The 17,483-nt window shown below is 36.5% G+C and overlaps 2 protein-coding genes across 2 annotated transcripts; one reads left to right on the top strand and one right to left on the bottom strand.

Annotated features, from left to right (window-relative positions):
• The first annotated feature begins 10,181 nt into the window (after positions 1–10,181).
• On the top strand, positions 10,182–11,237 carry LOC113226654. The gene has a single exon (XM_026459373.1). It carries the CDS (start codon positions 10,320–10,322, stop codon positions 11,049–11,051), a length of 732 nt encoding a protein of 243 aa, XP_026315158.1. The 5' UTR covers positions 10,182–10,319; the 3' UTR covers positions 11,052–11,237.
• Positions 11,238–11,932: 695 nt separating this feature from the next.
• LOC113226599 (uncharacterized protein DDB_G0290685-like) lies at positions 11,933–14,286 on the bottom strand. Its single transcript, XM_026459300.1, has 2 exons — positions 13,779–14,286; positions 11,933–12,572 (listed from the first exon to the last, which is right to left on the bottom strand). The coding sequence occupies exons 1-2, from the start codon at positions 14,263–14,265 to the stop codon at positions 12,541–12,543; spliced, it is 519 nt and encodes a 172-aa protein (XP_026315085.1). The 5' UTR covers positions 14,266–14,286; the 3' UTR covers positions 11,933–12,540.
• Between the last annotated feature and the right edge of the window lie 3,197 nt (positions 14,287–17,483).

Consider the following 17,483-nt stretch of genomic DNA (forward strand, 5'->3'; position numbering starts at 1 on the left):
AGCTTTACAATTTCAACGAAACAGTTTTGTTTACATTTTGTTCAAAATAGATTGGAACAGAGTTTACCAAGTATGTTTTCTCCTGCACCCACGAGATTACAGAGATTACATTTTCTATAACCCATAGATCATGGACGTACTTAACGATGAAGCTAGAATAGGATCTGTCTTTGAAAATGCGGTGCCTTAAAATAATCGTAATGTGTCAGTCAAATTTCACGTATACAATAAACAACGTCCAGTCAATCATGAAGTCATATCGCTTGTGTAAATTGTGATATTGTTGAGATTGTAATTCTTTAAATATCGGTAAACAAGCTTATCATCCACGTCATACGACACGTTTAACTTATTAAAGTTATTAAGTAAATAAAAGAAGCACTTTTGTCGCGGCTACTTAATCCGATAATGACGTCATTTTAAAACTTTTACCACACACTTATGATAATTTATAATGCCTTAAGATTTTAAATTAGGAGTCAGCGTGTACATAGTTCTATAAATTAGAATAAAACTGTAGACGTACGTAATAGTAGGGTAGTCTTGTGATTATGAGATAATAAATAGGTAACATTTTTTAGGTAGTAAAAAAAATGCGCTAGCAACACAAAAAAACATTATTATCACGTGAAGGACTTGAATCCCAAGGTCATGAAATAAATAAAAAAGAAATTGGAAAATATTTCTGGAAATATCGTCAGTCCTGCTCTGCCAAAATGATTATTTATTGTCAGCTTCCGCATCTGTGACAATTTCCTTTTCATCTCGTAAAGTTAAAAATCTAGTCAGTGACGGAGATGTTAACCGAGGAAAGCTAAAAAATGGTTAGAAGAGACCAGCACCCATTAGGACCCCGATTCAGAACTCTTCGATATTTTAACCAAATCGTTCTATTGGATATCGTTCTCGAATCGAAGGGCGCTTTCGAGTTAAACGTTCGATTCGGACTCGGATACGATATCGTTATCCAACAGCGTTTACGGAGTTAGTCGTTGAAACAGATTATACGAAAAATTAAAATTAAATGAAAATACATTTTAACACTTTAAAGGCCTAAAGTATAGGAATGCATTAATCTTGCATTAAAATAAATCAATAAAATTGAACAAAATCCAGACTTTATTTAAAATAATAAGAGATTTCCATATTACATTCTTGCTTTGTAAACAATAGGACGTTCGGTAACTTTCGTTCGATAACTGTGTTTTGAATAACGTTTGTGGCCTTTGCCGGTCGAGAAGTTCGGGTAATCGGACGGGTGTGACGTCATTTAGGTTCGGTTTCGAATACAACGGTTTGACGTTCGATTAGGGTGTTGTGAATAAAAATGAAAAGAAATCGTACCATATCAATCGAATCGGTTGACAACTGAGTTATCGTAAGGTTCTGAATCGCCCCCAGGAACGGGACGTATATGAGTAAATGCAAATATCATACCATGAAGAGATCTTTAAAGTTGAACGTCTTGTTATCCTCGGAATGTGGAAGAAATGTCATACTATAATGATAATTAGGCCCTATCGTTACGGTTAAAGTTAGAACTCGAATGCATACTCATATTCATTATCTGACTACGATATATGACAAGTGTGAAATATAAAATGCTTCTCACTTTTAAATATATAGGGTAAGGGTGCTGGTAAAAATTATAGGGATTAGTCAACTTATGTCTCAGGGTGACGGGCGCAGTAGCAGTGCCCATCTTTGCGATTTAAGGCTCTGATTGGCACTGCAACTGTTATGGACAGGCGAGTAGCTTGCCATCAGGCGCACGACTTGTTCGTACCGTCGCTTCATATTATAAAAAAAAATGATATTCCAACAAGAACACTGATTTGAAATACGTTGAAAAACAAAATAGTTACAGGCATTTACAAATCAGAAGATAAAGAAACGGCCATACTTGTTTTTGACGTCATTTTCAATAACACCACGCGAGAAATTAGTTCACGAAATGTAATTTGGGCCGATGAATCGAATAGTCAGAACGATATAACTAATATTTTAATAAGGATAATAAAAACGAAAACATTTACAAAAAAATTAAACGAAGTAAACGGTCTATATTCAGGGTTATTTGTAAAATACTAACAACCTTGCAGGAATATTATATTATTAACATCATAAATATACCATAAAAATAAATATATTCATAAAAATAGCAACTTTTGTTCGAATGGGAGAAAGGGAAGAAAATTCAACCTTTGGGATTTTGGGAACGTATATTTTAGCAATTTTTATGAATTCAAATTTAAAAGGAATAAAACATGATTTAACTTTCATACAAAAATAAAAATATCTAAATAGGTCGCGCCAGGCGGTGATAACTCTGTGCAAAACGTCGGGGAGGACGCTTGCGCGTTTGAATTAAACGCGTCAAATAGTACTAAAAAACTTCAAAGTTTATGTTTAAACTTTAAAAGTTTATTTTTGTTAAATTTATTATGTTTTGTAAAAACTCATGGAAGAAAAGTTATTGTTTATGACGTTAGTAATATAGTCCTACGAGGGTATTAGTACAAATAACCAGACATATCTAAAATAACCCTCTATATGCAGCCTTGGCCAAAAGTGTTTGTCATCTTATAATTCATTTGTGTTATTGGCCGCAAATTTTGAATATCAACAGGCATCTTTTTGTAGAATCGTGTACATTGCCCTCATAGATTTAGTATTTTGGTACATAATACTAAATCTATGATTGCCCCGTAAATCAATTTGTTAAGATTACCTTGTCAAGAACAGCCAGTTTATTTTTAAAGGAGGAGGTTCTTAATGCGACAGTATTTTTTTGTGTGTATGTTACGCCATCACATTTGTGAACCAATTTCGAAAAGATCCTTTTTTTGTTGGAAAAGGGGTACCTTAATCGTGTCCCATTCCAATTTGAAAAAAATATTCCATCTCTAAAGTTGACAAGTTAGGGGATGAATCCGGTATATTAGTTTTGACATGGATTTGACCCATTTTCGACCCATTAGATCGTCTCTCCAGAGACCTCTCTAGAGACCTCTATACACTATCCTGACTTACGTCTTTGGCTGCCTCTAATCGCATCAATTTGTTTATTGCATCTATTATATTCACTTAAAAATAATACTTTTTAACTTGTTTAAAGCTGTACCGTACTGACAGCTGATTGAATAATAATAATAATAAAAAATAATAAAATGCTTATTACAGTAATACAATTAACTTTCCATTAACAGTGGATGGTGCTTCCTATTAAGCTTATCAAGCCTGTTAAGGAGGTACCGCTCTTCCATAGCTATAAATGCACATTTAACATTTTTAACTTAAACTTCATGTAGCGTTTAATTTTTGCATTTCCAAACCATGTTAAAACAAACAATTTTTAACAATTTTCAACGTTCTTACCTTCTAATTTTAAATTTAAATTTAGATTCATGTCAAAAATCTACACGCGGTCGACTGTGCTAGTCTTTAATTGAGATTAACCTTGTTACATCGAGTATATAACAAGAAATAGAGACGACGAAATAAGGGCCACCCATCCCTGGCAACTCATCAGGCAAATGGGCCGTATGTCACTTTTAAATATCAACTCTCGTTTGCGCTGAAATCATAAATTAGAAAGCTGAAATAGTACAGCGCCAACAACTGACCAATGTGTTCGTATATTCCAAAAATATTCTGTATTTATTGTAAATAAAGATAATATCTCAAACTATGGGGGGCTGTTCCATTCGGTGATATGAGAAAAACAACAAAACTACTAATTACAAAACAAACGGAATCACGTTTCATCGGTAATTAAACATTAAATTATGTAATTTTTAAATTTTCGTCCATTATAGCGAAGCTCAAGTTAACTGTTCGATTTGAAGTGAAACAATTGGCGACACCCGTCAATTGTTTCGAATTCGGACTGGCCAATCGGAGCGCAGTTGTCATCGTAACGTTTTGGCAGAATAGTTTTCAAACAAATTAAATGACATTTCGTCTCTATTTCTGGTTAAATAATCGGTGCTTTGTTATCACGAAGTAAAGGTAAATTTTTTATAAGAATCCGACTTTAAATGTAGTAAACTATATTGCCCTCGTCATAAATATCGTAATCGACATTTTTAGCGAAATGGAGTTATCAACATAGCTGGAAACAGCGAAGCAAGATTTACAACCCCCTGTAAGTGGTTTTTTTATATCTTATCTTGCTTAAGTTTTATTGTTTTATTGCAAAATGAAAGTTGCAAAATCATCCTGATTGACATTTTAAAAAAAAAGTTCCCAAAACGCAAATTCGTGAGTTATGACAGAGGGGCAGTATACATTGGAAATGAAACATTTTTGTCGGATCTAAAATCGTGTATATTTATTTTCCATAATAATAATGTATTTCAGATTATTGCATCCACAGAATAGTTAGACATTTGGTACTTACATCTATGTTCATTAATACAAATAATAACAATATGCCTTTCTTGATCCCGATTCCCTGACCCCGGCCGACTATGCCACTGCCGGGGAATACCGCCTCTCGTATTTAAAGATTCAAAATTTATCTTTTAGGCCATGGGAGAGGCGAGAGTCTAAAATAGATAATAATAATAATGATAATAATAAAATTTATTTATTCACCTACATTTAATCAAGTCCACCCAGAACTCACTCATTTAGGATGGAGCAATCTTATTTATCGGTAAATACCTTCAGAATCCCGTGTAATTGACCCATAGACTGCTCCTTTAAAATGCTTGACATAACCCCTTGAAAAGGGTTTTTTTTTATTTCCTTAGAGCGACGAGCAAACCTATGGGTCAACATATTACTCCGCACTGCCAGTGCAGTTTTTAGTCGCCCCATGGTCGTGACTGATTGAGAACGTATTGGTCATCGGATTGACTGATGACCAATACACAACCTGTGCCAAGTTTGTTTGTAACAAATAAAAAAAGCGCGTTTTTATATCCGAAAGAATACTTTCATTAATTTTCAATGTCATTAACGTTAGTTTCACCTCCAAAGACCCATCAAACTGCAACTCTGCCATCACTACCGTGTCTATCAGAAATTTAATTTAAAAAGTCGTTTCATTTTGCAAAATAATTTAAAGTCGGTTTTAAAATATAGTTATTGGTTTTAATAAGATTATATGCAAAAATTTGTTTTTAAGAATATAAGATGTAACAATATCTAGTGTAAGCACCAAGTTTTTGATCTGATATATCTAAACCAATGTGATCTTTCTGAATCTGTAATATATATACATATTTTTAAATTTGTTTGTTTATTCTAGTATCCCTAAGGTTCATTTTACTTTGCCCTGGAATGGAAAGCGGGGAAACGGAAGCGAATTTTTTTAACGCAAAGTTATAGTGAACTTGTCAATTGTGTAACATACAAATTATACTGTAGCCATCAATGACTGTAGCCAAATTCGATATAAAATGTTTAACAACAAAACGTTGCTAGGGAACCAATGATATGATGGTAGGAGTAAAAACATTTTTTGACAATTATGAGCATGTTGCAATATAAAATTTAGGCTAGCTCTGCCCACGGCCTGATTGCGTAACAGGATTTTACAAAGGTAAGTAGGTAATTGGGTTAAGTAATCACGTTTTATTTAATAGAAGATAGTAATTGGATTGTACAGAAGTAAAGTAAGTCTGGCCAAATATTATAAAGTTTGCGAAGTACCTACCGAGACGAAAAGAAACAAAGTAAGATTTATTTTACATTAATTAACTACTTTTATTTATAATACCAGGTGACAGGACGAACAAGTCGTGCGCCTGGTGGTAATCAACAGCCCTATCCATAACAGTTGCAGAGCCATTCACAGCTTTAAATCGCAAAGATCTTATGGGTACTGCCACTGCGCCCTTCGCCCTGAGACATAAGTTGACAAGTCCCTGTGCTTGTAATTTCACCAGCACCCTGATACCCTTCACAACCGGAACGCAATAATGCTCACATTACCGCTTGGCGGCAGAAATAGGTAAGGTGGCAGTACTTCCCTGGACGACAAGCTCTACTGCTAGTAAACGTACCTATACATACATTGACTTACAAATAAATGGACGACAGGTCTAATACAAAAACCGCGAAAAAAATGTCCCAAGTCGGTACAAAAAAAATTAAGGTACAAATTTCGCAAATGTGGAATCGAGCGGCGACGCGCGTTGACGCTTGGTAGCATTCTAGCGCGCGTCACATGGGCGCCGTGAGGCGTCAGACGCCGATCAAACCGACACCAAACTGCGATCCCAGCGCACTAATGCGAGTGTCGTCGCCTGGCGGTGGAGTTGAAAAACAGGACGCGACGCGACTCTTCGACTCTGCGCAGTAGAGCAGGCAGCAATTCCAGTCTAAACTTTGATTACTCCTTGAACAAGAAATGTTGGCAATCTCTCCTTTCAAATTAAAAAATCATTAGGGATGACAGTGTTAAAAATAATTACCGGTAATTTTTATATTGTATTAAAAATAAGTTACCAGTGATTTGAAATTTCTACTGCACAAAATTCATCACAGGCATGACTTTCAGATCAGTATTATCACCGGCCTAATCGAATTTCGGGAAAAAATGTGGAAACTGTGGTAACTGTAAAAGAGTCTGATGTGAAAACCCTTTTAATCGTGTTTGTTTGTTGACATTTATTCTACACCGAATTTGGCTAGACTTAAAGACAGTCTAACGCTTACTTCCTTAAGACTTCCTTTTTTATGGTTGAGTTGTAAAACTATCTTTATTCTTGTGGAATGCACGTTTGATACCCAGTCTACTTGTTGGAAATTTCCTACAAAGTGAAAATATACGAATTACGAAAGTATATGGGGATGGTAAAAATAAATTTAGAGTAGCCTGGTCTGAGATGACGCATCCGATAAGAGTACGCAATGTAGATTGCCGAGAAGTTATGTATATTAAGCAACTAAGTTCAGTATCATTTTGTAGTGCTAGGAAGTGGAGATTGTTGTGCGGAAAAGTTATCAAAAGTTATTGAAAACCAAGAAACTACCTAAGTCTGAACATTTTGATGTATTTGCATAAAACTTTTTGGTATTTTCAAATTGTTACTGAGACTCAAAGTAAGCATATTTTTTTTATACTGACTTTGTATGAAATCGCCCAAAAACTCGTCTAGAGATCAAACTGCAAACGATTCTGGTCACTTGCAACATATGGGGTTAGTAGCAGTTTTATTCTGGAATGGCTGAAGTGTGCAAGAGTATGCAACTCGACGTGTTGCAAGAGTACGCGCGTAGCCTCATACCAATTTTTTAGAATAGTGTACTTCTGAATAAAATTTCTGTCGCTATGCCTCGTTCTAAATCAACGGTAACCTTTTGCGAGAGTCTAGTATTTTTAAAGGTTTAACAGATCTTAGGCATGTGCTCCGAATGTGTCTGAAATATCGGCAGCAAGTGCGCCTTAGCACCACCACCACTCTGAGGTATGTCCGTGCGCCAAGTAGACACTTCTCAGCTCTCCATGAGCAAAGGCCCATGCATACTGAGACAAAAATCACATTACCAGAAATGTATGGAGGTGATTTTGTGCAATCGATAAACGAAGTCCTATCAAAAAAGGTGTTGCGTACTCTTGCCGACGCACATGCGTACTCTTACCCATAGTATAGTGTAAGTATAGAGTATGCAAATCCCATTTTGCACTTTTTTATCAATTACAACCACACTATTAAATATAACTACTTTTCACGTTAGTATGTAAGAGTCAGATAAGTAGACTATAAAATAAAACAAAAGTTGATTTTCTAACACTTTTTGTTTTCATTCTACACGATCCAAGCCTTAAACCAGGCTACCCTACTACATTTTGGTAGCAGCTCTTGCTTGTGAAAGAGCCCGTCCAGGGGGCCTACTATAAGCTTATAAGCAGCCAGCCACGTTCCATACAATTCACTTGACGTGTTAAAACCGTAATTCGCTTGTGACAGTTTATTTCTCCAATCAGAGTACAAATGAAAAAAACCGATTTTAAAGATTCCGCCAAACATCATCGAGGAATAGCCGTTTTGGTGGTATTGGATATGACCAACATACCATATCATACAATCTCATAGATGACAACAGATGGCAGATTACAAGCAAAGCTTTTAGTTACCACACAATTTACGGCATTAGAAAAAAATAATTGGCAACACCGATATAAAAGTAAAACGACATCTGCAATTCAAATTTATCAATTGTTAAAATTCTAATTAAAAAAAAATCTGAATTTATAGTGAAAAGGTATAACAAATTCTATGCAACAGTTTGCAAAAGTGATAACATTTCAATAACCATATTTGTTGTTCGAGTATGATACAATATACAATGTAGTACGCAAAATACGACTTGATCATGATGGCCATCTAACACTAATTTACCTGTTTCAATTCTAATTACGCGAGCAGGCTGTAGGCAGAAAAAAAATTCTTTTTCTATGTCATTATTGGTTACCGAGCAACGTTTACATTTTATGCCGAATTTGCATAAATCTAGAGTAGATAATTAGTTAGTTGTTTCCAATTCTTAAGTCAAGGAAAAGCAAAGGTTTGAAACCATATAGCAGGGTCTAGGTGCCATTAATGCACAGAACATTATTGCCTTCACTCATTAATTTAAAATTCAAAACTATTTATGATGTATCATTTTCATACCCATTTTTTTTGGAATTTGATTTGTACGTGGGGAGCACTATAAGTTTCCGGAATGAATAAGAAAAAATACTATAAATGGTCAGAAATTAATTTATTGTTTCTCAAAATATTCTCCGTTAGCGTTAATGCACTTTTTCATTTCATGAACCCATTATGAAAACATTTATGCCACTCCTCCGTGATAATTTCTGAAACATATTTTTCACACTCTTCGACAGCCTCTTCAGGCGATGAAAATCGTTGACCGCGTAAATGGTTCTTAATTTTTGGAAATAAATAAAAGTCACAAGGTGCCAGGTCGGGACTGTACTCGGGATGGCTCATAAGGTCAACGTTGTTCACCTTCAAAAATTCATTTGTCTGTCTGGCCGTGTGAGAACTGCCTGCAGCATTATCGTGGTGCAAGATGATACGGCGTTTACGGTTATTTTTAGAGAGTTTGTCAATAACTTCCGGCAAACAAATGGTTGTGTACCAATCACTATTCACGGTACAACGATTCTCCAAAGCACCAGTAGCCACGTGTCCAGTTTTATTAAAAAAAGAAGCAATCATCCACTTAGAGGCACTTTGCACGCGCGCCACTTGTTGGTTTCGGCTCATCTCGAAAGACCCATACACTCACCCAGATTGCTGCTTTGTTTTGGGATCGTAACTATAAATTCATGTTTCGTCACCTGTTACTATGTCCCACACCAAATTTGATGCCCCTTCGTTGAATGCGGTAAGCATATGGCATTGCACCAAGTGACGCGATCCGTTTTTTGAGCCTCAGTCAAATTGTGTGGGATCCACCGAGAGCACAGCTTTTTGACACCCAAATGTTTGTGTAGTATTGTATTATGTATGGATTGTATTTGACTCATGCCTATGTCTAACGATGCCCGAATCTCACGGTATGTCACGTGTCTGTGTGTTTTGATCATACGGCGCACAGCATCGATGTTTTTGTTGTTCACTGCAGTGGACGGGCGATCATCACGAAATTCGTCACTGAGATTTGAATTCTGCAATCCAGCTATAAATAGTCGTCTTGCATGGTACATCATCGCCAAAAGCTGTTTGAAGCCGAGCGAAGCTCCGCTGAGCTGTTGCATTACACTTAAAGTCGTAGAAAATCATACTACGAAAATTTTCACGAGTTAAAGCCATGGTGATGTAGACAACCAATTTCTAAAATGACGCCACAATGTAAAAACAAGTGGCAGTCAGATGAAACGTACCTGGATATACTAAATCTATGGATGAAACAAACAAAGAGTTCCATTTTCAAATGTTGAAATTACTTTTTAAATATTGTTTATGTAAGTGGCCAGTTCCGGAAACTTATAGTAGGCCCGACGTATATACAAAGGTTAAATCAAATATTCTGTTTACGTCAAAGAATACAATACAGTCGGTCCATGTCACACTTTTAATAAAATCTATTTGAAATGTTTCAGCTTTCATGCTGCATGGTAACTTATTATGTCAAACTCCCATCAATTTGACAAATTATTTTATCAAATTAGGCAACCTAAAATTTTTGAGAAAACACTGTTACAAGCCTAGCGGCCGCCCTATAGGAAATAAAAAAAGCAAGTAGGTTGGAAGTTGCATAGTCAATATTGACAAAACAAACAAAAATATCGTCAGTGGTTTTTTTATAATTATTTTACAAAATAAAAGTGATCTTTACAAGCGCAAGTTATGACAAACAATTCTGATTTGAATTCTAATTTGAATTTCACACCTTCTGTGTCCAAAGAAATGTATACCACGACTTATTCAATGCGTAGCTCTGACGCCAAAAGTTTAGATCCAAGCACTACGTTTGAAGTATTTAGGAATAACACGACGGCAGTCGAAGTAATAGTCAAAGAAGTACCTACAAAATCGAAAAAAACGATAAATCAGAGAACCGTGGAAACTACACAGTGTTTGTACGAGAAACAGATGGAGAAAAATGATTTAAAATACGAAAAAATGCGCAACGAAATAGAACAGCTTAAATCCGAAATTTATTTAGCTAACAGAAGGTACTTCACTGTAAAAAGGGATTTAAAATGTTTAATTTTTGAACTTAAGAAGCAATTGAATTTGATGAGCCGAAGAGAAATTGACGAGCAAACGAAGAGCTTAACATTACAACTGGAGAATGAGAAATTGCACACCTTGTCGGAGTCGCAATCGGTCATCATAAGCAGATTAAGGAAAGAGTTGATTCACATGAAACGCAGATTGAAATTTGTAGTCAAGGGAATCGCACCACAAGTGTCAAACGATGTTACTTATACCACGGATATTGAATATGACGAATTTGAAAAAGGTCTGAAAAAAGAAACTGAAATTAAATTTGGAACTAACATTGATGGTTTAGCTGCTGCTGATATTGGTGGTAACACATTTGACAGTACCTTTCCTTCTTTTGATAAGGTTTAACACGAACAAGGTATTGAAATGGCTACCAAAAACAGCCGTTCGTGCAACTCGTTAAAAATAAAAAGTAAACGTGTAAAAGTTTTCTTGACATGTCAGTATGTAGCTTTTGTCTCAGGTTGTAGTCACATGCGAGCTGCTTTCTGTCCACTGCTTGTTCCATGCTACATTGTACTTGCGACGCGACGGGACAAACCTCCCGCGAGTACGCGCTTATTTATATCGAAACTGTGGTCGTTTAAGCTAGGCCTTAATTGTCTATGTTCAATTTATTGTAAATGCAATGTAAGTAATAAAACAATGTTTAAAAAGAAGATTCATTGTGACCGTTTTTTATTGTTACAAAATACTTATTTTTAATTTAGTTTATGGTCTAAGGAGGCCACCCCTTTGAACCACTTCCTACGTGTGTTCGCTTTTAAAACCGTTGGCGACGTGCAGATGGCAACACGTGACGTTTATTTTCAGTACACACAGTACGCCAGTCCTAATAATGTAAACAAAGTTCAAGTTGAACTATAATATAATATAAGTGTCATCACGATACACGTTATTGATATTGATATATTACTATAGTAGGGTCCAGATACATACTCGTAATAGAGTGAGGGTCGTATTCCAGAACTCTACTCAATGCTCAAGTCAGGATTTGAGTATGGTTTAAAGCACTCGAAATCATACTCAAGTCCCTTCCGTTAGGGTCGTATTTCCAGTGCTTGAAATCATACTCAGATCCTGACTTGAGCATTGAGTAGAATTCTGGAATACGACTCTGAGTGTCAAAATTATTTGAACAGTCGAACTATAGAGCTGTATACACATCCTGTCTAACGTATATACAGAACGGTCTGCCTGTCGTAAGCGTTGGTCGGGACTGTGTAATGTAGTAGAATCATGTAAAATGATTTATTTTATGTATTCAGAGTTCTCTGCCTTTCAATATCATGCTTCTTACATTATCGGTATCGCGACCATTAAGTTTAAATTTATAGGTTAATCTAATTAATTTTCATTTCGCTACTCCGTGACTGAGCATTAAACATTGACATGATCGTTATGACACTTATCTAAATCATTTTGAACTTCACGCCACTTGAACAAGGTCATACTAAAAATTAAACTCCTGAGTTCATGAGTTATTTTATTTAAAAATCAACTCCAGAGTCCACGGGTAATTTTGTTTATAGTATTGTTGATATATTTATTATCCTATCACCATGCTTTGCTTCTACATTCCACACAAGTCTCATTAATCCATCCACGGTGTATTAATTCTGTATGGTAATATGAAAGAGGGCAATTCTTTGCATTCTCCAAACCAGTATCAAGGGGAACACCCCAAAAATCAGTATGGTACTTGTCACCGTTAACTATGCTATCCAGTTCCACCAATATAACTAATAAAAACTTATTATGTTCATTTTTCTCAAAATGTTGTAAAGCTGTTTCAACCAAAGACTCAGAGTGGAAACTAGAGTTTTCTATGCATTGTTCACATCCAGGGCATTAGCAGTGTCTGGAGGTCTGAAATTGAACGTCCGGTTAAAATTAATACTTTCGTATTGAAATTAAAAATTCGTAAACTAAATAATACGGTCGTTTGGAATTTTCCTTACAAAATCTGCCCCTAGTATAATTCGAATAGGAACTCGCCGACAAGAGGTTTGGAACTACCTACGTGATTATGACATTCTGAGATTTATACTCATACAACAAACTCACTAAGCAGTAAGGGCGAGTTACGCAAATTCCTAAGTCTAAGCAAGAAATTATCAAGTAAACTTTGTAAAGACCGAGTTGCCGATTTGGTAACTTTAGCGGCACTTGGCAACTAAGTTTGGGGTGACTCTTCACCTACAAAAAAAACTTCACATCTGCAATGAAAGTTGATTTCCATTGTTAGTTTAAGTTTGTATTATAAATTCCAGTCTTGGTACTTTTGTTCTGACATACTTTCACAATTTGACAGACCATCTTTGCCTAGTCCCATAGAGGATGGAAAAAATAGTCTAAGCCTAGTCCTGTGGCGTAATTAGTAGATACTCCTTATTGGCCCGGTTTCAAAAAATGTCATAAGTACAGTCCTTGATTTACCGCTAGTAAGTTGAAAAAATGCATATGATATTAAATCTTCGCCCCTCTCCTAGATGTCCATCCACGTGGTAGTAAGAATACTTACTTCTTAACTTAATTTCATTTAACATATTATTTTATGTGTTGTGTCCCGTCCATTTAACCCATCCTGTCCAACTTACTCGTCCCGTTCATTTCACCATATCTATCACTTTTTTGTGGGGAAATCCTCATGGGTACCTCCCCGCCGCAGGGGCAGCAAAGAGGCCATATGAGACATCTATCGGTTAAAACCCCATGGTGACTTACTCGGGTACTCGAAAGGGAGGGCTCCGGGATAGCTCGACATCTACGGCTGTTCCAGCCCGCGCCACTTGTCGAACGCTCGCCGGGTCCCCTTCCGACGGCTCAGCTTTCTCCGTCTGACGGAGGCGCTACCCTAGCCTAGCTCCTCGATTTTCTCGCGATGCGAAAAACCCTTTGTTTTGTCATAGTTCTCTCCCCCCACCAACACTAAGGTGACACGTAGCACACTAGATGTACGCCGGGGGAGTTCGACGCATCGTATGCAAGATTCCAAAGCTGTGGTTTTAAGAAAAATCCCTCCGGAAACCCACACACGACGTCCCTGCGATAGCTTACGCTAGTCTAGGTTACCTTGTCTATCCAGCCCATCTTGTTTGTCCGGTTCACCTTTTTCATCCAGGCTATCACGTCCGCCCAGCCCATCCTTTCCATCCAACCCATTCTGTTCATCCAACCCATCTTGTTGGTTCAACCCGTCCTGTCCACTTCGCCTGGCCTGTTTCTCCTGCTCACCGCTTCCTTCTAACCTGTTCTTTTTGTCCGTGTCACCTTTTCCGTCCACGCCGTCATGTCCATCGAGCCCATCCTTTCCATCTAACCCATCCTGTCTATCCAACCCATCTTGTTCATTCAGTCTGTCCTGTCCGTCCTGTCTGTCCTGTTTGTCTGGCTCAGTTTTCCCTTCCAGCTCGTCTTTTTTGTCTGGCTCAGCCAATCCATCTTGTACATCCAGTCTATCCCCTCCATCCCCTCCATCCCGCTCGTCTTGTCCATTCAACCAATCTTGTCCAAGTAGCCCTTCCTGTCTGGCCAGCCCATCCTGTTCATTAATATTCATTCCAGGTAATTGTCTTCCATCACAGTTCAAAGAAAAAATGTAAAATATTATTGTAAATATGAGCAATCGATTCATAATCACGAAGCGTTAAAACAACTTTAATTAATACAACAAAATGAGTGAAATAAAAAAGATTACTTTCTACAATGGTCATGTTAACAAGAGAACTGTTACTAATTGATTTATGGTAGAACTATAAAACCTAGATCTACATAATATATTAACATCAAGTTATTACATTTTAAACCAAAAAGGTGAATTAAATAATGAATAATATTACCTGTTAACATATTTTTGTTTCATATAATATACATAACTTATTAATTTTTAATTTACTTAATATCTTAAAATAGAATTTTTATCAAAAACTAAAAAGAGCGTCTTCGTTATAATAAGTGTACGAAATTATAACTGACAGTTAAAGTACAGGAGTAGAAAAAGTACCTTTTCACCACTGGCTCGGAAAGGCCTTTTTTTTTAGAAATTTACGCGCTAAAGCGACTTTTCCACGCTAGCGTGGAAACGGTATTTGAAATCCGATCTTGACGATGGACTGTGAGTAGTGCACCTTATTTTTTTGATGAAATAAAAACAACTACACGTTCAACTACGCGATTTGTCGTACATTATTATTTTATGTAATATAAATTTCTTGATATATTTTATTCTTATTATTGTTGACATTCAATTGATAATGATAACTAATTTTGTTTATTAAACGAATTTGTTATAGTTCAACTGTTTTTCTTTCATCTCCCATTTTCCTCGCTATAGTGAGGTGAAAAGTTATGTGTTTCGCTTGGCAACAAAGTTGTTTTGCATCTCGTGGCTTGAAACTCTCGCTACGCTCTGGATTCTATTTTTGATTTTTTGTATCTTAGGGTTGTATTCCAGAACTCTGCTCAATGCTCAAGTCAGGACTTGAGTACGATTTAAAGCACTAGTAATCATACTGAAGTCCTTGCCATTAGGGTCGAATTTCCAGTGCTTGAAATCATACTTCAGAGTCTACCCGTGACCATAGAGCGTGCAACCGTTCCGAAATATCGGGAAAATAAAAAGAAGTCAGTAAGAAATCTGATATTAGTGATAACCATTTAGTGAATAACCACGAAAGTCTAAAAATCTTACTCTTATATTACTTTAAAATCATTTCGTTTTTTTTTTTGGAATCGATATCTGGATCTGGATACTTCTCTGGGCTGCAGCTGGTCCGTAGATTCTGGATTCTCGAAGACGGGGCTTGATAGCCGCCCGGGCAGTGTGCGATGAAATTCGGTTTGAAAACCTTTGCTCGCTAACTGGCCCGCGAGAATCCTACCGACTGCGCCAATTAGGCGTAGGCTGCGGCCGGAGGTTCGGAAAAAAACTAAATGATCGCCTACCTTGCACTCACAGTGAGTGCAAGAGGTAGACGATCTTCATAGCGGAGCGCGTAGGGATGCCTAACAGTTTCAATAGAAGCACTCGCGTGAAACAACAACTTTGCAGCTTTGCATAACAAATAACTATTAACACATGAAAGTTATAAAAATAATACGCACTACATGAAAATTCAAATTGTGAGTTCTGCCTTTTTAAGGAAGGTTTAAAGATATTACGAACAAATTAGTCGATAACTTTTATGCTTAAATAATATGGATGCTGGCGAAACTTATATCTCACGGGCGCAGTAGCAGTGCCCTTAGATCTCTGCGATTTGAAGCTTCGAGTGGCACTGCAACAGCTATGGACAGGCGTGACGCTTAACACCAGGCTTAGTATAATAAAAAACAAAAGATTTTATTATATATTATTATTAATATGAAGATTTGACGTGTAATTTGCTTAATATTGGAGTTGCCTTCTTCCTTCCTTCCTCTAGAATACGATCGTTAAATAAATACTTGAGAAATAAAACAATTATATTCCAAACACGCAAGGTCGCGTGTAGTATATTATTCGTTAATAGTCCTTTATCTACTCGTCTTGACATTCGATACACAAAATGTCAGTGTTTTCACTGACAATCACAGTTTTTGGCGATAGCTTCGAAATCGATGTAGTACTTTACCCACAAATGTCGTGCAAAAAAAGTCATATTTCTAATGTTTTGCCAGAAACGCCTTGAATACTTTGATGTACTACATGGAAACGATTAGACTTTTCTGTTGTCGTGTTTTTCAGTTTAAATTATGGTTAGTAATAAGTATAATGTTGCTACTTAAAGTAGGAGCATTGTCGTGGGACTGTGTTAAATCTTCTATGACAGCGCCTTTAATATTAAAAGATAGCACACTAGCTATATGTCTCAGATACCTTACGGGTAAAAGTAAATTATCCTCAAAAAGTTTGAAGTTCCTTACGAACTTATTAATGTCAAAACAAAATATAACCTCACTATGACGGCAAGTCAAATTATGAATATGCGAATTTATGTTATATATATACTTATTATTATATATATACGCCGACAGCCTTGTTGTCGTTCCGTCAATGTGCGGGGCGTGGTGCAGTATCTAGGGAGGGGCGGAGAGTGTCCGCTCTCGTTACTTTTTTGTTGTCTGCTCAGGGTGACGGGCGCAGTGGTAGTGCCCTCAGATCTTTGCGATTTAAAGCTCTGTGTGGCGCTGTAACTGTTATGGTCAGGTGTGTAGCTTACCATCAGGCGCACGACTTGTTTGTCCATTCTTGATATTATAAAAAAAATATAGCATAATTAACAAAGCTATTAATAGCTAAAAAATAAATAAAAGTTACCACTTACATGAGTATTATAAACACGAAAAATATTTAACGTAAATATACACCCACATAATATAATATAATATAACATATAATATATGTATATATGTCTATATATATGTATATAAAACATAAAATACATATAAGATGATTACGTAGAGAGTTCAGCAAGAAAGTGCCCTATCAACCTTTTCTTGAAGGAAGCGATTGACGGACTAGATTGGATGTGAGAAGGGAGTCTGTTCCACAACTGCGCTGCTCGAGAAGAAAAAGTTAAAAAAAGAAATTTGTATTGCAGCTGGGACGAACGAGCATCTTAGTGATGTAATGACATCTTGAGCGGATGGGAGGAGGCAGCAGCTTAAACCGGGAACGAAGGGAAAAAAAATTAATATACTTATTCATTTTTAATGTACAGTTCTCTTTTTGTCGTATCGATGACATACATTACACTACACTTACATTTATTGTGGCCCAGAACTCAGCCACGCCGA

Source organism: Hyposmocoma kahamanoa, unplaced genomic scaffold, assembly GCF_003589595.1.
Source record: "Hyposmocoma kahamanoa isolate Upper Pololo Valley unplaced genomic scaffold, ASM358959v1 192, whole genome shotgun sequence".
Classification (NCBI taxonomy): domain Eukaryota; kingdom Metazoa; phylum Arthropoda; class Insecta; order Lepidoptera; family Cosmopterigidae; genus Hyposmocoma; species Hyposmocoma kahamanoa.